The sequence below is a fragment of the Passer domesticus genome, chromosome Z, assembly GCF_036417665.1.
Source record: "Passer domesticus isolate bPasDom1 chromosome Z, bPasDom1.hap1, whole genome shotgun sequence".
NCBI classification, from domain to species: Eukaryota; Metazoa; Chordata; class Aves; order Passeriformes; family Passeridae; genus Passer; species Passer domesticus.
Window position 1 is genome coordinate 68,375,945 of NC_087512.1, and position 24,982 is coordinate 68,400,926.

The window sequence follows — 24,982 nt, forward strand, 5'->3', positions numbered from 1 at the left end:
CTTGCTAAAAATCCCTAGAGAGTATCAAGTAAGAGATATGATCCACAGGGTCTGGATGAGCTTACAGAAGGGTACTAAAGCTACAAGACATTCTAAGGTTAGCAACTGAGGCAAATATTAAGAAATGCCCACATAAATATTTATAATACATTTCTTTAATGCCTCTCTTTGGACTTTGACCCTGGTCATTTCCATGCTTCATATGACTGAAAACAGAACATTCAAAGACAACTCACTAAGTTCCAGAAATAAATAACTCATAAGGAATATCAAAACTGCTTTCTTATGTCTTGAACGACACGGGGAAGAGATAATGGAAGTCTTTATCCACTTGTGCTCCTTTGCCCATGTAAGAAAACATACAAGCCAACCTACACATAGGTTCTTTAAAAAAGGTGACATAAATTTTAAAAGGCACATCAGAAATTCTTCAAGTTTCATTGGAGACATGGAGACAATTAAGGTTCCCTAGATGAAGTATTCATTAAAGGTATCTACATCAATATTTGTTAGCACAATTCAAGAGCCTGTTTAAATGTTTCCATCTTGTTAGGTCAGGCGTTCTGGATTTCCTGCTCAGAGTATTTCACCTAGTTATGATTTTAAGGCTATAGTTCAGCAATCAAATGTTGCATGCTTAATTTAAAAATCATCACCAGTATATATTAATGAATTTACTGTGATTAAGAAACAAAGGCTATGGGAGGACATGAAATTGTTGCAGTTATTGCTGCAACTGCTCAAGCACAGTAAAGCATGCAAATTACATAATTTGCCTAATTTAATATTAAAAAAAAACTAAATTTTTTTTTTTTTTGCAACTGTACACAGAAAGTTGAAGGGCTGACTTCTCAAGTTAAAAATCTGTAGGTAAAATCGAGAGAGTATAAAAGGGTATCACACTCATGATAATATGATAATCCTGTAATAATTTCTTTGACATATTTTTAAGAAGGTGGTTTAATCTTGTCTCATATATTTTGTAACCTCACTTAAAACTTTTGAATCTCTGTGGTTAGCAGTTGTGGTACATGTCTACATGCTTTGGATTTTCCTAAGATTACTGCTGTGTCAGCAGAGATTTCCAAGTCCTTTATTAAGTCACTAAGCATTACTATCACTTGAGACTCAAGCCTGAACCAGCAAAGCCAGGACAGTCTTCTGCTACCCTGTGTCCACAATCAGGTAAAAAAATATTATTATATCTGCATCAAAGCAGGAAAAGCAGTATCTTAAGAAAGTAGTATTGCAGAATCTTTATTTGTACATTCATGAAAATGGCTAAAAATTAACACCAGAGGCATTTAAACTACTTTGTTTTGAGGAAGGGGAAAGAAATCAACCCACTGCCTTTAGATGTTTATTTGAAGTCATCCCAGCATCAAAGAATGAACTTCTCCATTTATGCAGGGAATAGCAAAATGGTCACAGCAAAAGTTAAACTTTCTCACATTTTTCTATAAGAGCATCTCTAACATGTGGCTGTAGAAGTCACCAGAAGACCTCATAAAAGCCATTCCTACAACTGTATTGTTCACTTCACCATTGAGATTATCCCCAGTAGAGCCAATTCCAGTGGACATTATAGAGAGCAGAGAAGCCAACTACACCAGCATTGAAGCAGAGCTGTCTTGCTCTCTGCCCGTAATCAGAAGCCATTACGAACATCTCCTCATTCCAGCTGGACTGTGAAAGACAGCTTGGGTATAACACATTCCAATATTCAACTGTAGTTTTCCCAAAGTATCCATTCACTCTATATCTGAAACTTCTGAAATCCAACAGGAAAACACTTTACCATGGAAAGCTAGGAAGCCTGAAATTTCAGAATTAAAGAAATAGAGACAAAGATTTCCTTTCAGTGAAGAGTTTTACACAAAGCAGAATCTTGTCATTACCAACCAAATTTCAAAACGGAAGATTTGTTGTCACTAATTCTTATTTTGAAAAAGTTTTTATTTTTATATATTTTTATTTTTTAAATTAGTCATGGCAAATATTCACGTAAATATTTAAAGCCCACTATTCTTAGTGAACAAAAATCTGCATAAGAAAGATTGTGAATCACTTGAAGATAAGAACTAGTATATAATTGTATTAAACCTGCATCTATATATAGTATGATTTTCTTGATTACACTCAGCCTCACACAGCTGCAGAATAAAGGGTCATTTAGAAAAGCTATGTATTCCTCCAGTGTACAAAAATCATTGGCTGAAGTCACATAGGCATAAGAATTATTTATCACACTTCTTTTCTAATAAGGAATAAGTCAGCAGGCAGGCAGTGCTGCAGCTGGAACACACTATTCACCAGGCAATCATCATCCTGTGAAACACCACTATCCAGTTCTCACTAATCAGCATATATAAGTCTTGACACCACTCTAATTGAAACCAAAAATAGCTGAATTATTGTATTTGTGAAAAAATAGCATGGCTCAATTCCTTCTCAAACCAAACTGAGTGGGAGTTCTACAACTCATCTCAGAAAAATATAAATATATTCCTCAGGCGACAATACTGCAGTGGCTTTGTTTGTCAAAGAAATATTTCAAATTCTTTATCAAACAGCAGTCTCCTTCTTCGGCTTTCACTGTTGGTGTCATGATTTTTAGTACTGCTTCCCTTCCCTTTGTGTATGTGATGAAGTTTCATTTAGTTGGTAGAAACATCTGCTTTTCAGCTGCACATAATTATCACACATTCACATCTGGACATCTAAGACACATTAATCTTAAAAAGAGATTAATAAGAAGTAATCAAGTGTAACATTAAGCTTGACCACTGGTGCATTAACTCACACTCAGCAGTTTCAATTCCGTTACTCTCGCTTCCATGAACAGTCTCTGATAACTTTGCTATCTTTGGTTTTGCCCCCTTGAACAAGTAAAGGAAAGAACTAAAAATGATTGAAAAGATGACCATTTCTGTAGGGAAGAAATGGACTGCTTTTACCATAATCAAGAAGGAAGTCCTGGCAATGGCAATTCTGGCTGAGTTTTTTCTTGTCAAACGTAAAAATCTTTTAGACTATTAACAGCTGGAAACAGGCTTATTCCAGTAAATCAGAAACTTGTCAAGGCTCTGTTGAGAAACTGATTGATCTAACCACTTATTAGAGCTCCCCCACAGTATCAGACCATTCTGTTACTGTCTTTTTAGTCTTAGTTAGATGGTTAATACCAGCAGCAATTTATCTAAGATGATAGCAGAGATGTCTTTGTACTCCTTCTCCCTTCCTCCTGTTTAAAAGAAAGAAAAAAGAAATCCATAATGGCACATGGAAGGAACAGTGGGGCTGACTTCAAATATGATGAAGTCAATGGAAGAAATTTTGCCCGCCTTCATGGGCTTAGGATCAGAAGGGCAGCTTGGAAAAATGTATGGTGCTCCTTATCATTTTTGTAACACTTCTGCTGATGTTCCCCAAATATTTATGAAGAGCAGCAAAAATGTTATTGTCACAATAACTGCTTAATGAAAGTGCAAAACACTACAACAAATGCCTGCATTTCAAACAGACTGATTCACAACTGTAGCAGTTGTGAACCCAATCAAAAGTAATGGGTAAGAGTCAGCTGAATGGATTGCTTCCACCACAGCCAGAAATATTAATGATTTTTCTGCTAAGAGCACTTTCAGGCTATTTACAAAAAGCTAATAAAACCAAGAAATGTGAAGTATTCTATGTAATTAGCATGTTATTTGCAAGATAAATGAAAAATAATCTAAAAGGAAACAAAAGGACCTAGGGGAGAAAAATCAACACAAAATCAACACAAAAATGGGTGAGATTGTGTGTTTTTAAGAAATTTTACCATTATTTTTAATATAAACTATAGTTTAAATATAAGGGTAAAGACATAAAATTACCCCTAGCCTCTGTCAGATACTCACCCATCAATTCTTGAGCAAGACAAACCACCAGTAGAGAAATAATGATAAACTGCCATTTTCACTAAGGATGCCAAGCTTTTATTTGTCCTCCACTGGTGAAGGTCTTGTCTTCAATGGCGCTGTAGAGAGCAAATGCTGTGCTAAATCACTATACCTGTCTGCAGCTGGGAAGCAGCTGGGAAGATCTTCCATCTTTCCAAGAGAAGCCATTTAGTTACAAGCAAAAAATCTGCTGTAGCTCCTTTAAAAGTACCCAACCATTTTTTTTTTAAAACCCTGTGGTTTCAACAATAGTGTTAAGAATATTAAGGAGAATCTGTTGAATCAGTTCTGTAAATATTGGGAAATTGGGAAAGGTTTAAATTTGTGACAGACAGCAATCCACTACAAAGAACAGAAGTGGAGAGCTCAGTATCAATGTACCAAAAAGTAATCCTGCAAATAAAGTGGTGACTACTGCTTCAGAAGGTCTTGACTATGTGAAAAAAAATAATGTGTCTTATCAAAGTTTCCAGAGAGTTTAAGGAGAACTTTTTCTTGCCTTAATTAAGAAACACACCCACCTCCCCTCAAGCCCCAGTTTTAGTACTTATCCCCCAGTACAGGCATATTCTTACTCCCACTGTGTTCTTTTCAACAGTTTCAAGCTATTTTGTTCCTGCAGTGGTACAACTGAAGTTGTGACTTGTTGTGACTCAGCAGAATAAAGAATATACCTAAAGCTCTTGGAAAGCTGTACAAAAAGTCCTCAGCTTTGCCTACAGATGTGTTTTTTAAACATATAATCTGACTGTTTTGAAAAACAATTAGGTTCACTGTGCTTAAACATGGCTTATTTTAATGAAGTTAAAAGCACACAACAGAACAGAATGTAAAGCATGTAGGAATACCCTTGTGTCTCTCAGAGGTGAAAGCTGGGACTAACAGAAGCAGCTGTCACAAAGGTTCCCTGACTGATTCTTCTCATTTCAAAAAACTTACAATAATTATTCTGTGTACAAAATTCTGGTTAATCTTGAGTATTTGGACTAGCAGATTTTATTATATTCAGATAGTCTTCCTTCAGAAAGGTCTATCTTCTTCATTTTGTAGAGCAGGCTCAGGAATTCAGCTTTTCTTAGTTCTGTTTCTTTACATTTGATAATATTCTCTCACCAATAAAAAGAGTTTGCATGTTTCAAAGGAGTGCCTTTAGATTTTAAAAACTCAACTCTCTAGCCTTTCCCAGCTTCTATATACACACCCAGACTCTGCAGAATAACTAAGCATGCTTCACATAACTCAAGCTTTAAGAGGCAAAATCAGGCTCTAACAGTTGATATTAGTTGCTGGATCAGGAATAGCAATCAGCACCAAAACAGTATGGTATGAAAAAGTATTCTTACTCATGGACTTTGGCACATGTATTACAATGTGCTCCACAATTCCATAATCACATGTGACTTTCTGGTCTTCACAAAAAACACACTAGCATCTTTTCTAATGGAAAGAACAACTGGCCACAGCATAAAATACCTTACTGGCACTTTTAGCCTCATTTTCTTGAAAATGAAATGTCACATTTTAATTTTTCATAGCTCTCTGACAGACTCTTTGGATGAAATTAAGATTTTATTTTACAGCTGATGATTATTTTGATGACCTTCACCTTGCGAGGTCTCAGCTCCTGGCTTCCCAGTTTGATTAGCTTTTATGCCCAAAGCTCCAGCTAAAACACATTGAACTAAAAGTTCTCTATAATGACACACGTTTAAAAATAATTCTCTTAAATCAGACATAAAAAATTTGCATCATACCGAAATTCTTCATTTTGCCAAAAACAGTGGCAGATCCCAAAGAGGCAAAACAGCCTCTTAAACGCATCAGTACCCATGCATGAAATAACATGGAAAAAATTCTTAGTGAACAAGCAATACATCAGGCTTTCCACAATGCATGGGGAAAATGAGTAGTTGACACTCTTTTGTTACTTTAGCAGCTTAGCGAGGAGAGCACAAATGGGGAGTGAGTTTGTTGTCAGGCTCTTAAGCACAAAGCTGATTTACATCAGCATCTTCATCTCACTGCTCTACCTGTTAGTATACACACTGTAAAAGCACCTAAGAATAAGTTTTTGAAGCTATTTGAATTTAAAATCAAATTTAAAATTACTCTTTAATCCAGTGGAGAGACATACTGTCTGAAAAGCTCGAGACAGAAGCTGATAAAAAGAATATGTATGTTAAAATCCTGGACAAGCCACACTTTGAGTAAATATTAACTCACTTTGAAAGCAAAATTCAACAAGTAATCCAGAAAGGACAGTGACTGCAAACACACTGACTATTAGAAATAAAACCTGAAATATCCAAGAGCTGCTCTTTCTGTAGTTCTGTATATTGTCTTTATCATAAATTGTTCTGTAAAATAAACTACTATAAATATGCAGTTAATGTGATATTAAAATACATGAAAATAAAAGAAGGAAACTGAAGGGACATAAGCAAGCTTGAGGGAAAACTGTTTTTCAGTACTTTGTAATCTTTATTTTAAAAGATATGCCTGCATATTTTTTTACACCCATATTTTTCACAAAGTCTAATCACTAAAATTTGTCAATACAGTAAGAAGGAATTTTATTTTTAATGTTTGCTTTGCTTTAATTTTTGAGGTCCACAAAATCAGTGGCCAAAGCTGTGTTATGACAGAAATATGAATCATTCTAAATCAAACAGTTTCTTAATGAGCTCTACTGTGAATTATCCATTATATTCACTGGCAACTACTTCAAGCTCTTCTAAAATTTTCCCTTATCTTGCGTTTTGCATTTCCTCTGGAGATACCCTGTTACTATCTTATACCTAAACCCCTCTCAGAAGGAAGAAAGATTTTTTTTTAAATTGAGATTATTAGAATCAACTGATATCTAAAGATTCTGAATTAGTTTTCGGAAGAAAAACTTTATAAATAAAGTTTTAGAAAGTAGAAATAGAATTAATCACAAGAGACTTTAAATGAAACATACCTATTTTTCTGGCATAAAATAGCAAAACAAGGTAAAAGTTAGCCTTTTATGGGGGGGAAAACAGGAGGAGGTGAAATTATATAGCACAGATTATGCTGAGTTCTTAAAAAAGATTTTCTGACAGAGCACCCTGGATGCATTTTTCTTTAATGGAACTAATTTACCATCACAAAATTTATTAGTTCTGTAGCTGATGTATTACCTTCTATAAAACGAAATTAAGTACAAGCTCATGGTCATAAAGCCTGCTGGTTTGGGGTTTTTTTGTCCAAATTTCATTAGGATATCAACAGTTTTACCAACATATGCAAGTTCTCTAATGTAATGGACATTGGGAACAGATGACTGAAATAAAATAAAATAAAATAAAATAAAATAAAATAAAATAAAATAAAATAAAATAAAATAAAATAAAATAAAATAAAATAAAATAAAATAAAATAAAATAAAATAAAATAAAATAAAATAAAATGCCAATTCCCTTCCCTTTAGAATTGATACTGGATTAATCAAAATGTATGTTCTGGATAAACAGGAGAATAAAACTGGTTTAAATAGGACAGCACCTTATAAATAAACATTTAAAAAATCTAGACAGAATTTATTTTGTTTAGATCAGAACAGAAGCCTGCAGTCAGTGCAAGTTTTATTGAGTTATTCAGAATTGGGGACCAGTTTAATGCTCTGTATCAGGAACACTACTGAAGCTATATGCTTAACTTAAATCAGCCAAATTGAACTTATTGTTGATTATATTTTAATTTATTTTATAAAAAGAAATAACTATATTTACAGTTTAGCTTCTGTAAGTCACTGCTTTGAACTAAACAGATTTTACTGAATATTTCTAAAGAAAATTCCAAACCCAAAGTCTGTGTACTTTTGAGAGTCAGCTGAAAGTTGTACAAGATCTCACTAACTGTTCATTGTAAAGTACTGGGGACTACATTTTTAATGTTCTGAAGCGTAAAGTATAAAAACATAACTATGGATTGCTGTATGGGAAAAGAAACAAAGAAAGCACTTGTAACAAATATTTCTCACTTACTTTTTACGTATGAAACTTCAGCATGAGATTGCAAATACTTAAGGAAAAAATCCATGGTTCTCCCTTTTGAAATTTTGTTCTCTTTGTCAAAACAACCAGAAGGTTAGGAAAATACTTTGGAGTAAATTTTTGTGATTAACGTAGAGAAGTTCATTTACAGGGATTGAGAAAGGTTGTCTACACAGGAGACAATCTTGTGACACTTTCACCACGTCTTACAGCGGGCTGAGTTTACACTATGGACTTCTGTCACAAGGTCCTCAAGGCAAATGCGAGGTGAGAGAATACCATAATTTCAGGTAGGCTAGAAAAAATGTAATAGGGCTACATGTAGTACTTTACTCTGGCATGGTAATAAAGGAACATCATCCTCATGCTTATACAGACCTCTGCAGTGTCACATTTGAAGACAGATGTGTTGCCCACCTAAATGCAACCAAAAAGAAAATCTTAAGAGACCTTCACCATAAAATGTTAAATATGCTAGATGCAATTATGGCTTTCTTCGCTCTGTTTTAGGCCTTGACATGTTGTCGCCAAATTCTGTCATACTGTCAGTGTGAGATTATATGTAGTCTGAACCTTGTACTTTTCTCCCCGCCTTTAGTCATTAAGAAGAGTAAAATTTGACATTTTGCTTGTCAGGCAAAAAACCTTGCATTTTCAGTTTGTTTGCCATTTGTTTTCAGTAAAAAATAACTTTTGTAGTGATCATCCTCATTTTAATGACAAACATTTACCAAAAACAAAGGATCTGGTACTATTTTCTCTGAAGACTATGAACATGACAGAACACTTTCTAATGATACATTTTTTTTTACCAAAACCATTTTGTTGCCTGATATCTTGGCCTTCATTCAAAGCTTTCTGACTGCATTTTAACTGCGTTCAATGAAGCACAGAAGAAAGAATGAAATTCTGTGCTCCGAAGGAACTTGAGCAGATGACATTTTCAGAAAAAAAATCCACATATTTTCACTCTGTTTTTAATAGAGGGGAGAACTCTGGTTTGTGTGGCAACAGAACTTACCTTTTGCACTATCTACACTTGAAGCATGTGTCTTAGAGTCTATATGTAAAACATGTTGTAAAAGTCCTTTAATAAATTAGAAATTATCTAATGCCTATTGTTTACACCGCTGGCAAATTCTATGGAAATCATACAGTAGATATTTGAGTCATCTATGTGACTGTCATGCTTCAACTCAGTTCCCTGGTCAAGATTTAGACAGGCAAGCACATAATCAGATTTATGCTTAACTAAGGATGTACACAGTGGGAACATTCAGCTTTGGGACTGCTATCTATAACTATACTGGCTTGTTATGAAAACTAGATTTAATTTTAACTGTTACTAATTATTCATTTTTCAGAATGTTGAATGCTTCATAAAGGCTGTCAACATAATTAGCATTAAATTATAACAACATGCTGGAAGATTAAATGTTAAACAAACTTGCAATCTAATTTACAGTGCTCTCTTAGCCCTAGAGATGAGATGAGTTCACTGATGGGACAAATACAGAGAAAGTGTAATATGCACAAGCAGATCTTTTTCTAGCAAGAATGGTGCTTTTAGGGAGCTATTAAGCCTCCTCCATTCACTTGTTTGACTTGCAAGACTTTACAAATACAGAAAAACTCAATCCAGTTGAAAAAGAGAATCACAGGCATTTTTAAGAGTGACTAGAGAGCTACAGCTTTTATGGTATTTTAACTGTTTCAGCTGCCCTGCTTCATAAAAAGTGTCTGAAATTATAACTTGAAAGCAATGCAAAAAGTAACAAAAAGAGATATTTATTTGGGGTTTCTTTCCCTCCTCATTTTAATGAGTAATGAAAACTTACAGGTCAAAGACACTTTATTCCATTAGCAGAAGTCCATGACTTCTTTTATTAAAGATAAAACAAGTCTGAGATCTCCGCATATTTGGTTTGAAAAAGAAAAGCTACACACTGAATTGTATAAGTTTGTCTCATTTGAGTAGATGATGGGCCATGTTATACCTAAGCTGTATCTCTGAAGCTACAAAACTTTCACTTTAAAAATGTATAAACAAGCATTGTAGATAGATAGATAGACATTGTAGATGGGTAGAAAGATGGATAGATAGATAGATAGATAGATAGATAGATAGATAGATAGATAGATAGATAGATATAGATAGATAGATAGATGTATACACAGAAAAATTTTCCTGTAAGAATTTAACTACATTTGAGTGTTACCTTTTAGAGAACTCAAAACCATGATGTGACTAAAAGAAAAATTATCTTTCACGTTTAAAAGAAAAACCCCTTGATTTTCTCTAGATACATCCACTGAGTTCCAAAAATTCAGTTGTGACTTCCTTAAAGAGGGAGAGGAAAAAGATTCCAACTATATGGATTAAAGATCCTTGGAAAATACATGAGATATATAATTCTTCTTATCCATGATGTACAGCTTCAGTCAATTTGCTCTCAGATTCTGGAGTCCTGACTAGAGAAGTACGTGTGAAGCAGTGGTAAAGCCACAAGGACTTCAGCAGGGAATGGCTTATGTATTCTGAATATCCTACCCAAAAGCATGAGAAAGAAAAATGTAAGCATGCAGAATTAACAATATTTCCTCTATTTTCATACCTCTCACCTGGTTTCTCAGAATGAACATATTCAGACTGCATCTCTACCTGTACAATAACTTCAAAATATAAAACAGCACTGCAACCCCACTTTAGTAGAATCTTTTGCTCACTAAGTTAAAATAAATTTTGCTATTCAGCAAGCACCAAGCAACAGCAGTAAACATGATTCTATGCATGACATAGTCACAAAGAGCTTAAATGACTTTGGTCAAGGTCACAACAGAATTGTAGGTTGGATTCTCTAGCTCATGCTATTTTCAACAAACAGAATACCTTTTTTTGCCAGTAAATTACGCAGTTTGTAACCAAGAAAAAAAAAATGCACTGTTTATTGCTTTTGTGACTTTACACATTATTTGTATATATTTGCCATACTTTTGTTGGTATAACAAAACCTTCAGTCCAGTGTTCTATACTACCAAAAATGCCACTGCCACTTACTTCAATAACAGAAGAGTGCTAGGGTTGATCCTACTAAAACCAATCTAACATTATTGCAGTCTAAATTTTTGTTTTCCTTTGAAAAGACAAAGAAAATAAACTGATAGAATGTATAATTCCTGGTACAGACTGCTGTATCTCCTGGAGATACTAGCTCAGGACATAGCATCTGCTTCTTGGCCTATTAACTGTGCTAGAAGTGATTTTTGTAAAAATCAAGAGAAATCATAGTCCACATCAGAAATGCAATCACTGAAGGACAATGGTGTCCTGCTGAGCTACACTGGCTGCATCAGCAGGTCTTCTGCCTCCCAGCACACAAGGAACAAGGAAGGCAACTGATGTGATCTGCTTGCAAGGAGAAAATGCCACTCTAAAAGCAGTATTATTAAGAATTATCATGCACATTTTTTGTTAAATCCTTGTAGGCTTGGGAAAGGATTAAATTTAATGCAGGAGGTATTACTGAGAGCTGACAAGTATCAAGGTGTTCAATTAACTAAATGTAACATATAATTTGCCTTTAAACGCCTTGGAAAGAATCTACTGTGAAAGACTGCAATTTAACATCAAAGTTTAAACAGTCAGGGTTACAATTTTAGAAGCTCATTAGTCTGAAGGTGTATCGTGATTTTCTGAAAAGATGAATGATTAAAAACAGAGTTAAAAAGAAAAGATATTTGGGCATGAATACTTCATCTGAAATCTCTGTTCAATTTTAGGGAATGTTGTATCTCTGATTTCAGAATATGAGAAGCTTTGCCAATTACATCCACTGCATTCTTTTTAGTACAAAATAATAAAAGGTCACCTTTAACTCAAGGAATTAGAACATCAAGTATCTTCTTTCTGAAATGCAGTGAAAAGATACATTGTTTTTATTAGAAAGCTATTACTCACTGCAAATATTTTGCAAGGTTGTTTTCCGCACGTACTCCTGCCTGCCCAAAAATGCATAGTCCAGCTCCTCAACTGACATTAAGGTCCATGTATATGTTCCAGACAATTCTCAAGTCAATCCAACAAACTGGAGTGTCTACAAACTGGTAAATTCAGGCTGCTCAGTAAAAACAAAGAATGCAGTGACCGAAGAACATGGAACAAAGATTAATGCCACCCTTTGCGAGCTACCAAAAGCAAGCCTGAAGCTTGATGGCTGCACTTCCAAACAGCACCAGCACCCACGTGCACTCCACATTCTCCTACCCCACTGCAAGCCCAGCAGCTGGTGAGGCGCGTGTTACAAACCCATGGCCAGGTTCCTCCCTCAGGCGTACTCAGACAGTACTGAATTCAACACCAAGCAACTGACCCCGCTGGCACTACTGATTATAACAAAACACCTTCCACGCTCTGCTTTTTGCCAGGCTGACCAAGAGAGCAGCTTCTCTTCTTTAGAACTCATGTCCCACATCCACCCTGTATGTACTAGAAAGGTGACAGCCAAAAAAAGGAAATCATGGTCAGCCAAAATCCTCTTTTCTCTTCAAGCAACATTAAATTGCAATAAGACTAAAATATTGTTTCTTACTGCTACATAAAATTCTTCAATTTAACTTTTATACAGCAGCTGAGGAAGCAATGTGTTTTGACTCTTTGATGCTTCATTTCATTAAAAAGATTTCCAGACCTTATGGGACAGCTAAAACATAGACTGGCTCATGGTTCTTTCTGTAAACCAAGACAAGATACCCCTTCTAGGTGTCTCTTGTGTTTACTAAAAATATAATAGATTTTATAGATAATAATTAGGCATTGTTTAAGTCTTATTAAAAAAAAAAAAAGACCCTTCCATGTCACAGAACTGTTAACTCCTAAATAATTTATCAAGAATTATTCAATCAGCACCCCTTCCTGAACATGGATTTTTCACGGCAGAAGCTAACAACTTATGAGATCACCAGGTTACAGGTTGAACTATATAGGTTTTGACAGCTAAGTCCCAAACTTTAAAAGATTTTTAGTCACATTTCTGTTTAACTGTTTGCTCTACTGTGCAATGACCAGAAGCTCACTATTTTAAAAACATGTCCTTTGCATCCGTCTTAGTCTGCTATTGGATGTTTCCTACGAAAGAAAAACCCAACCAAAGACAAAAGGATTTAAAGATAACAGAAATAAAATCAAGTTCAGCTGCTGTGCTCAAGCAGCAAGATATAAGTGTTTCATAATTTTATAAAATGGATATGCATGTGTTAGCAATGCCTTGGGTAATAGTCACTAATTTTTGCTTTAACTAAAAGGAACTATATCAGCTCTTCCTGAAAGTTATGGTCTATAGCTCAAGGATTCAAGGTCATTCCCAATGTGGAAAGGTTAAGTCTTAAAGAAATGAAAAAAAACAAAAGAAGAGGGCCAGCCAAGTTGGTTGGTCTCACTGGAAGCTGGGATCATCCATCCATATCTGGAGAAAACATACCTGGACAACATACCACAGCAGCATGGCAAGCAGCAGGTATGCAGCAGCACAAAGGGAGCTGTGGAGAACAGACATTAACTGCCTATCTCACTTCTGCACGGCCAGCAAAAGCTTTTTTGGCGTCTTACTGGGCATGTCCTAATGTTTAGTCTAGTAGCCCACTAAATTCCAGCTTAAGCTTTTGGATATTTTACTTCTAGTAAATAAAAATTGCTTTGCAGTTTCAAGCTGCATATACCTTGCTTGTAGGGTCTCTTTGCACCTGTTGAAGATTTATGAATAACCTGCAAAAAAGGAATGACAGCACTACAGGCAAGGAAACTGAAGCACAGATGTAGTAAGTGAAAGCCTTTGGATTGCTGAACTGCTTGTGTAAAAACTGAGTTTTAGTATTCCATCCTTATAGAAAATCCTGATATTTGAAAAATTAAGTTCACTTATCTACAGATAACTTTCAAGTCCCAGGTTTTAAAATCCTTCTGCTTCCTACTCCAAAACTGCCTACAACTCAAGAAATTTTTAATGCAACCAGTCTAATTAGACAAAACAAATGCTATGGAATTCCATTTCTATCTACTCAAGTTTAAAAGATTAAGATATTCTTTAAATGACCAATGGCCTACTTTATAATGTCATCAACAAAATAAGCACTGCTGAACAATGTATCATTGCACTCCTATGGCTTGGACACACACCTGGCATACCTGAAATGTGAATCCCATTCACTTCTTATTAAGTGAATACTTTTTTACACATTCAGCTGGCCATGTTAGTCAAAGAAGACTACATTAACACTAATATTAATAAAAATCCTCTGTTCTGCAGTTACACATTTAATAATTATTGTTTATGTATTATAATAGGTTTTATTGTTTTAAAGACAGCATACACAGGTTTTTACTGCTATTTTCACATTTCAAGTAGTCTTTTGCAAGCCAAAGTTATTTGTAAATATTTAGTTAATTCATGGAATAAATAAAATTTTTAAAACAACCATCCCCACAAACAAGAAAACCAAAAAAAACATTGCAAAACCAATTTGCATGCCTGTACACAATTCCTGATACTGATACTTAAGTTTGTACCCAAGGCTCATGCCAACAATTTGGCAGGATTTGCACGATTACCTGGGCAGATGCAATCATTCTATCCCCACCATCAAAGGACTTTAAGCTAATGCAAGCCCACTGGCTTCCACAGAGTCTGCACCAGGTTTCAAACCAGGCTGTACCCCCATGGCCCCAACACCCTCTATTTCTGTGTGTTCTTAACCGATTCATGTACCTGCTGCTCTGGAACATTTGGAGTACTTTTCACCTTCACTGCACCCTCCCAGTTATTAGGGACTGATCTCTTTTGCTGTCAGCCTTGGCAACAGAAGATATCCTTAAGCCCTGAGTCACAAGCACTGTGTGTGAAGTACAGTACAGGGACTTCTCTTTAGAGCCTGGCTGTTCCAATGCAGCCTGAGGTGAGACTGCAGCGCTGAGCACGGAGCCTGCACACACCTGGCAGGAGCACAGCTTCACTGACCAGACAAGGGATTTGGAGGTCCCACCACCAAAACAACATGAACATACCCCCCCTGCAAGTGAGACCACAGAGGCGCTTCTCCACTTGAGGCAGGGAGTACATAGGGAAAACAAGCCAGCTAGCAGGGCATAATTCCTGCCTGGGCAGTGTTCTCAGCACAAGCTGTCAGCACAGTCACCATCCATCAAAACTGAACAGTTCAGCTTAAACTGCTCTATCAACACATGAAGGCATCATCTTCATCTGAACACCACCAACCTCCAGAAGGGTTTAACTCCCCTTCTTCCTTACTAAAAATTACTGCAATTATTAGTACTGCAGTAAGTGTTATTCTTGGACACAACTGTCCTGAGCAGTGTGCAAACACAGTTCAAAGACAGCCCCTGACCCAGAAACTTGCAACCTAAATAATCCAAGACACTTGTTCACTTCGCATTCCACCGACGCCCTCAATACTCAGTTGATATACTTCAATTCAGTGAACCACTCTTGTGCAAAGCCACAGGACTTTTGTCAGTGGATTTCATTTATCACAGAATAAGGCTTAAAAAGAAATACTGGCTATCAATCTGGTTTAGAGAAAAAACAACTGCAAGTACAATAATGTTCTATTGTCACAGTCAAAAATGTTCTAGATTGATCAGCCTGAGCTCTGAACTACGTCATACCACTGTTTGGGGAACACAAGTGTAAATGAGGACACACACCAACACCTACTACTTCTAAGTGATGTTGCAAATCACTTACTATCTCAATATCAGCTGCAGTAAAAACTATAGCTGATTTTGAACTTTTAAAGAAAAGAAACTACCCAAGCAAGAAAAATCTGCTATTGAGAGAACAAATTAAAACGGAAAAATCACAGAAAAGGAAAATACAGTACATACAAAATATTGAAAAAGCACCTCCTCTTGTTTCTCGCCAAAAAACCACTAATTCTCTTGAACTGCACAATTCATAACTCTATCTATGTCCTTGTATTGACCTCATAAATTTGAATTTTTAGGACCGAGTTGTAAATTCCCAATAGAATCCACTCTTCAATATCTAAGGCTAGAGTTCAGTCGGCATGTTGGAAGCTTATTCGCAGTGAAGTGATAACTGTGGCCTATACTCCTCACTTTGCCCAAGAAGCAAAAGAAAACCAGTAGAAAAGCTTAAAATCACACTTCAGGGTGCACTTTTAAAAGACATTAAACTGTTGCAGCAACAAATTCTATTTTGAAATGACAAGACATTGCTTTTTGCTTCAGTGTGACCCTATTTTATAAGGATTGCTTTTGGGGTAATATGGCAAACAGCTTTTACTCATTTTGAAGCAAAATATTCTGAATAGTTTAAAAGGCTGGCCAAAAGAGAGAGGAAAAATTCAATTATCACATCTAAAAATATGAGGATGAGAATATATAACTTTGGACCCAGTAATGAAATAATGATAAAAAAAATTCCAGAAATTGCTTTCTTTTCTGAAAGAATTTGGAGCACGTACAACCATTCTTACTGACCAGAACAAAGACTGTTCTCCTAATTATGTTTTATAAATTCAAGATTAATTAAAAAAAAATCTTTTCATCATTGAAAGCAGGTACGTAGTGCCCTGTAAGTATTTTCATTCTTTTCAGATTTTTCTGCATAGAAAAATAGTTTTCATTTTGCTCACTATTTTTGAACTATACATGAGCTTTTCCACTTCATACTATTCTACAACTATTATACATATAAGTCCTTTGTAAATAAAAACGAATTTAACCTAAGAAAAGTTTTCTTGCTCTAGTTAATCCAAAAGACAGGTATCTTTTTCTTTAATTAAGCAAGTAGATTTTTTTTTTGCATGTTTTTTAACTTTTTGGTTTTTGCGCTCCCTTCCTCAAAGTTGGGTCTGCTATTTCAGGACTACAGAAACACTGATATCCTTTGGCTTGCAATATTTTTGTGAAGGAATGATTATATCCAGTGACACTTCATCAGTTATTGCTATTTTTCATATTTATAAGGAAAATTCTAATAACATAAACCAACTGAAGAATATTCTTACTTATACTCCCAAAGTTATTTTGCTGAGAATACACAAACAGTATTTTCAAAGGGAAGCAAAATATGACTTAAAAAAATAGCAAACCTAAATAATCAGAACAGGTGCATCTGCTTTCCCCCTTAAATATACATAGCTGTTTTGTTTTCAAGCAGCAAAAGAACACATTATCCTTCTGATACACCTAGAATAGGAATATTTTATTTAGATCAATTGCTCTTTTTTGGATCTGAGTTATGCTTGTCAGACATTTACCAATGTACTTCTATGAATAAATTCCCTTGTTGCCTTCATTGCATGATAAAATAACGGATCTGATGGTTTAATTGTAACTTTTGCAGCAAAAATGAAATTGGTTACATGTGGTTGTAGCTATTGATTGTTTTGAGATGTAAATATTATAAAACAGTAACCTAACATTTAAAGTTAAGCTACACTCAGTGTGCAAAACCAGGAATTAAGACTAGTAGGCAGAGAACCATTCATTCACAGCACAGGTGCAAGTCAGGATGATGACTGGAGATCATTGCTTATTGTTGTTTTGAATACTTAACTTTTAATGTTTGCCACCACTGAAGAAACCTGTCTGCCAGTAGTACATTCTAGTTTCAGTGCGCTGTGAGCCAAGGGAAGGTAAAGAACCATGACAAACAGCCAGCACTGGTCATGCACAAACTCTATTTGATCTCTTGACAGTCATGAGACTGAAAAAAATGAAAATCCTATGTCATTGCTTCTGACCTTCTGAGCCTAAAAATAGACTTAAAATTAAATATCCAGGCTTGGTTTGTTGGTGGTGGGTTTTGATTGCTTGTTTGTTGGTGGTTTTTTTTTGGTTGCTTTTTTTAAACTAAGAACAATAATCTTCCCACTGGCACGGCAGAGAATGCAAAGAGTAATTTCCATTAGAAGGTGGCCTTGTGAGTATGCATGCAACGTATGACATCAGATAAGATCCTCAATATAAGTAAAGAACTGAAATAATACATACTGTGAGGAAATTAGATAGCTAAGAAACATTTTTTCCTTCATGAATTACAACTGAAGTGTCAGTGTATCCACTAGCTTGTATCAAATGAATCCTTAACATTTGCCTCCCAGTTGTCATGTATGAGCTGCTTACTGGAAACTTTGTAATGGTATCATATTTCCAAGAAATAAGACAGACATTTCTTTGTAGAAAACAAGAATGAGCAGAAAGCAGAAAAAGATTTCACCATCACACACAGATGGGATTTTGCGTATGTGTATGGGTTTTGAGTTTGTTTTTGTTAAAACAAGGAGAGACTACAGAGCAGAAACTGACAAGAGGGAGAAATGCTGACTAAAACAAACTGCTCTAACTGAACTGACTTCATTGCCAGAAGTCAAAGAGATGAACAAATAGAACAACAAATGGTGCCAAAAGTGTGCTCTCTGCAGAAGAAGAAAATCCAGTTCTGTTCTCAGTTCTCCTCTGTAAATCCACAGAAATGCCAGGCATGTGACAGGATGTGTTCTGGTCATACAACAGTGTAATGTGGGCATTTGTGGTTCATATTGCTTGGTACACAGGCACATTATACCCATGTGTGTATTCAGAAAACAATATTTTTTCTTCCTTTCCATAAAAAAATACAAAACAAAAACAAACACACAAAAACCCCCAACTAAACAAAAAACCCAAAAAACCAAAGCAAAACAAAAAAAAACACCCAAAAAATCCAGATCATAAAGAGTGGCTACCTTCCACACAACCTAGAAAGCAGCCCACTTCTCACAGATGAGACACCCATTCTATAGAAGAGTAGAATTCTTTTACTCAGATTCCTCTTCTAGTCAGACTCTTCAATGACTTAATGTTAAACATACTAATTTCTTTTTCTCAAGAAACCAAACTTTTCTATTTTAACTGAAATAAACAACTGATGCCCATGCACAAATCTATTTTCTGTAACAACATATGTATGGGAAACTGCAAAAATTAATCTGCTTGTAGGGGGTCATAATTCAAATGTGAAAGTAATAAACTCATAATGTTCTAGATCATGTGCCTCAGAGATATTATAAACACAAACATCTTTTGAGTAAGACCCAATAAAAAATTTAGATTTTCATTATGAAGCATACACATGAAAAACAGCAATACACTGCTACTGGCAATGAGAAGGCAGATGATACCCATGCAATGCAATCTTCCCCTCAAAACAGACATTATATATACAGCAACACTTGATGCTTTCCCCACTTTTACCTTCCAAATTTCCTCATCTAGATTACTCTGCAGCCCTAGCAACCCATTTATACTCAGCTGGCTGTCCACCACCATTATCTGTACCACATTCTGCCCTCATACATGACCTTAAACTCCAATTGTGGAAAATACCTTGCTCACCAACCCAAAGTGTCACTTGCTATAATTAGCATTCTGGGAGCTAACTATACAGTCATTAAGGCACCGAGAAAGACACATGTCCTGTCTTAGTTCAGTGTATATCAAGTGATCAGTCAGATGACCATTAATGCAGTGAAGTCTTCATTCAGACAGCCAACTTGCCGGGCTCAACCCATGACCTGTCTCCAGAGGTTATCTTTTGAGATGGATAATGCTGCTCTTTCATGTTACCTTCCTGTGAAATGTAGGGCTTCCAATCTCCCTTCCTGTTCCCAGGATTGTCTGCAATAATAACAACCTAACTGAACAGAAGAACAATCTGAACACCAGGTTGTCATTCAGCAGCAACAGCTTTTGCTGAGGACACACAACTCCACAATAAAGGGCACTGCCTACTGTAACTTCCTTTCTCACTGAGAACATGGAACAGAAGGAGAATCTTTCCTCTCCAATCCCAAGTCTTAATATTTTAATCTATTATGTCTTATCACCATCATCTTGTTCCAATTTGGATGGTCAGTTAAATGAGTTAATACACTAAAGAACTACTGCTAATGCAAACTCATGCAATGCTACTATATGAGAGAAATTATAGCATGGTGCTAGAGTGATGCAAAGAAAGAGTTAACAACATCAAATTTTATTAACATAAATCACCCCTTATTAAACCAAAGCTACCAGGCTGCTGCCTAATTCCTAATTTCTGTTAGATGTATTAAAATTCATTGTGTTTTCATGCATAGTGCCAAATGGAAAAGAAAACACTCCTAATGATAGAATTTATTTTCAGGATCATTTTGTGTACAAAACTAGTCTACTTAAAATAAAAAAAAGGTTCCCTTGAGTTAAAACTAAGAAAAAAGTCAAGAGTAGCTGGGAAAAAGTGTATCTCATTTGTGTAAACTAAACTTTTAACATCTAAGCAATTCAAATGCATAAAGACCTTGGGAGATGTCTTCTGAGGACTATGATTTCTACACAGAACAGAAAATACTCAGTGGCCATAATTGTCCTTTCTCGTGATAAATTACTATTGTATCTGCCTCCAACTCTGCAAAAAAGGGATGCTTAACTTCAGATGGCAGAATATTAGGAGCATTCCAATATATGGGGTTTTGAGGTTTTCTTCTGAGAACTCTTTTTTACCACATACTTCTATATGGGCTATGGATTTAAATGGTTCTGATGGGCTGACTAGTAACTGGAATCCAGGGTCAGTATCATTTGTTTGGCAAAATACTTACATATTCCCAAGGGAAAACTGGAAGAAAAACACAAAAAACTGGCTGTGCAACTAGCGTGAATGACTTAAGTATCTAATTCCAAAAGCCAAAATATATTCTTTTTAATGTTTCTGAAACATAAAATTAACTTTTTTTTCCTTTTTAAAATATGAATCTTGGACTGGAAGCCAGGGACAGAAGGCAATTATGCTAGAGATATATTAACCGAGTACTAACTTTTATATTTAACCTGCTTTTAGTTGTGTTGTGTTGTACTTCAATTTAGAGGAGTCTGTGGCTATTCAGCCTACTGTCCAAACTATTATAGTCAATTCAAGGAGAGCAACTGCAAAATAAAATGTGGAAAATCTATTACTAACTTAGCAGATACTTGAAGAAAATTCAGCTTTTTGCAGCCCTGACTTCAGTGTATCTAACCAAATAAATAATCTTCTTCCCAGAACAACAGTGATGCAGAAGTGCGTCAATTTCTAAATATAAATAAGCAAACTAAGAAAAATCAAAACTTTATGGGAGTGTTGTTTTCACTCCCCTGACTGAAAAATCAGTGAGGTGGTCATTGTTTCTTTTATTTTTAGTGTTGCTTATATACTATACATTCTTGTCCTGCAATCTGTAAACTAACAAATAAACATGTTTTGCAGACATGTATCAGACAGTAGCAAATATTTTTCAGTAATTTTCACTGAGCTGTACTAGCTAGTATGTGTATAAAAAGGTTAATAAAAAATTTTTATTTCATCATCATCACCATCATCATCGTCATCATCAAGCAGTTATATGCAATGATGACAGCAATGGATGCTGAAGTTATTCAGAGCCACTTCAAACCAACAGTTTGGGAAATGCCTGAGTAGACACTCAAGAATTCCTGAGCAGCAATTGTATTAAAAGAAAACTGGTGGGAAGAGAAGTGGAGAATATGAGATAAAGAGGAGAGACTTTGCAGAAGTCAGTTACATCTGAAACAAGAACATGTTTATGAAAATACAGCTACTACAGATTGATTCAAAATCTAGGGTACTTCTTCACTGCCACTATGGGGAATATTCTGAAACTCTAATATGTCATTATGTCTTAACATCGTATTTTCAGAATATTCTTAAACTACTAATCTAGCTGTAATATGAGGAAACAATACTGATACAAATAAATTTTAACAATAAAACTACAAAAACGTGATCCCTACAGTCATTTTATAAGATCAGGTATTTTTCCTTATAAGTTGAAAAGGAATGCAAGGAATAACTTAAAAATGGACAACAGTGTTTGATTATTTATTGCTGACTTGAATCATTTAGCTGTCACAAGTAACTCTCCCCAACTGATTCTAAAATGGACAGACATGGAAAGAAATAGGAAAAACAAAATGGTCAACAAACAGCAGCAGAAATGCCTCAAATGCCTGTTGATGATTTTTCAGCTCAAGGAAGGAGAAATCAATTCCAGGATCTAAGAACTGTCCAAGGCATTAAATCTTTTATAGATTTAAATTGTCTTCTTAGACTTAATATATCTCATATTCCTAAACAATCCTCTCCAATCAGAAGCCCATTTTTTTTTCTTAAAGCCATATTTGAGAAATTCTGTTTCAAGTTGTCAGCACTGATAGCCATTTATTCTCCACCTACACTGAAGTCTGTGATAAAGGGAGGTTGGAAAACTATCTGAAATTGAAAGTCATACTCTCAAATGCACTTCTGATTTTCATTGGAAGGGTTATATTACTATAAGTGTTCTGCCTGTTTCCTTTTACTGATCTTGCCAACTACTTAACTGCATTTTGCACTCTCTTTCTTTTTTCAGCACAACAACACTCAAATTACATATCCCCCCAAAGCATTTTCCCTGGCTATTTTTTCTATCTTATCCTCACTACATTTGTCTTACAAAGAAAATAAATGAAAAATGGTATAAATGCATAATATTAACAACTACTCTTAAAGGCATTTTGTGGAATCTGTCCAGTGTGTTAAATACGTCAGCACACTGAAATGAAATTGTAGTGCTACAAGTAAACAGTGGGGCACAGATCTCTTTGCAGAGGTCCACCAGATTAAGAGGCAAATCACTCCTGACAATGACTGTCACAGAATAGAATGCAACCAACACATAAATTATCAAGCACTAGGGAGCTCCATTCTAAACAATGTTTAGGTCCCCTGAAATCAAAATTTAAGAGACAAAACAGGAGTGAAAAATAGAAAGACAAACAGAAAGAACTGAAAAAAAAAAGCAACCTTACCTTTCACAAGCTCGGACAGTCCATGCAGCAATTATCCATAATGAGATACTAAAAACCAACAGTACTGTTCCTGGACATATTGTCATTAGAGTCTTCATAACAAAACGGGTATTGAAGTTTATCTTATTTAATGCTCCAATGCTTCTAGATGAGGCATCAGTGAAAAGTTTGCTATGCAAAAGCATAACTCTGGCAATAAGATAAAGTCTTAAGAACATTGGTATAGATAAAATAATATCCACATCAGCTGTTGTTGTGGATGGAGCGTAAGAAAAGGCGAGCCGGGCTGTCCATGTGAATGTGTAATTCCCAGGTATGGGATGTATAGCACACACCAGTATTTCCAAGCAGATAAAGAAAATACGCTCATAAGTCATGGCTATTCTCCAGTCATCTGCTCCATTGTCCACCATGAACAACTGAAATAATAAAATATAAGGTTAACTTTAGTACATCATTAAAAAAACTGTTATAATTCCATTTTAAATTACCACAGTTTTCTATGCTGCCAAAGACCACAAAAAATTTTTAGACGTGCCACCTCAGAAAATTATATTACTACATCACTATAAAAAGATAAGACAAAAAGAATTTTTAATACACTATTTTTAAAACTGCACATGAAACTGAATTTTCATTCATTCATTATTCAATCAGAATTCCTCATATTTTTAAAATCGTAATATTTTATTTGTGAAAAAAAAGTCTGGACCCCTTGACCATTCAAAATCAATTGTTTACTCAAAGTTCATAAAATTGAGAAGCATTTAGCTGTTTTCTGAATAGACAGATAAATTACAAGTAATAATATTTTTTTAGATTCCTATTAAGCTTCAGCCAAGGTGGTATCATAGCTTCTGTAGAAGTACCCAATCTTTCTTCAAGGCACCAGTTATAATCAATACTAATCAATGTAAGATACAAAACTACATGAGAAAGTGGACAAGGACTCAAGAAGATACCTCATGGTGAAAATATGAAAAATAATAGCCAGCAAATATCAGAGTGGTCCAGGCAGCCAGGTGATGTTCAGTAGCTGAAAATTAAATGCACATGTTGGCTATCGCACAATCAAGGCCTTCAAATTGTCACCCAGGAACAAAAGTACTAAAATATTTCACACTGTTTAGCAAATTATGTGCCTGATGATTTAAGAAATAAATAGCTAATCAATCAGTACTTTTCACTAGGTGAGAGGAGAGATATGCAAGACCTTGCAAACAGACTTCTTTTAGAGAGGAACATAGCCCATATGTACAAGATACAATTTCAGACAGAAGACCTTCCCATCACTTCAACTATAGTTTGAATCTAAACCAAGGCTGTTCAGTAAACAGGTAAGAGGGAAAAAATACTTTTGCAGAATTTTAAAAATTAGATTATTCAAAAATAATGGGTGAGAAGACAAAGCACATCATGTGTTCTCTAATGTAAGAAAGGTATTTTTAGCATCCTAAACCCTATATACACACCAAAACTCCATTCATCTGCACTGCTCTTCACCCCCTTCCTTCTTTCAAAAGTTTAAAAACACAAGCTTGATTTCCCTGTATGTGTTCTTTAGTGATCAAAAAATCACTCTACATCCTCCTCATAATACCTTCAGTTTGTCTTTCATAAAAGTGCTCTATTGAAACTGTTTAGAAAAGTGACAGTCACAAATGAACTTCATTGTAGTTGATCTGATACTAAAAGAAATAAAGAAGTTAACCACAGAAAGGAGCGCAACAAACCAAAATAAATTTCAGTCCTTATGGATCTGGTTTTTATCCCTTACGTTCTTTCTCTCCATCTTATTACACTGGATGTTGGTGACAAGGTTTTGGCTCTGGGGATGGCTGCAGGGCTGATGTCAGAAAGAAGTAGTCAGGGTTGCTCTGCAATGTACCCACTGCAGGACATAGCTGAATTCACCAGTGAAGCAGGTGGTGTTTCTGTGAAAGCATAGTTAAGAAAGGGCAAAACATGGCCCAGGCAGTGAGGAGTAGAAGTAAAAATGTGAGAAAGAACACTAGAAATTCTAAGGTCAGAAAAGAAGAAGAGGGAAATAGGTGCTCCAGGCACCAAGAACAGAGAGGAACACATGGAAAACAAGGACCATGATAAAGGAGGCAGTT

The 24,982-nt window shown here is 35.4% G+C and overlaps 1 protein-coding gene across 4 annotated transcripts in view; it reads right to left on the reverse strand.

Annotated features, from left to right (window-relative positions):
- Positions 1-24,982, reverse strand: part of KCNN2 (potassium calcium-activated channel subfamily N member 2) — a 74,804-nt gene that overhangs the window by 31,193 nt on the left and 18,629 nt on the right. For 3 of the 4 annotated variants that reach the window (XR_010353970.1, XR_010353971.1, XM_064405119.1), the window contains one exon: positions 22,866-23,284. The exons of the other annotated variant lie outside the window; for it this stretch is intronic. Coding sequence is in view for 1 of the 3 variants with exons in the window: in XM_064405119.1 (XP_064261189.1) it covers positions 22,866-23,284 (419 nt within the window). In the remaining 2 variants the exon portion in view is untranslated. The remainder of the gene's footprint in view (positions 1-22,865; positions 23,285-24,982) is intronic. 4 annotated transcript variants of the gene reach the window in all.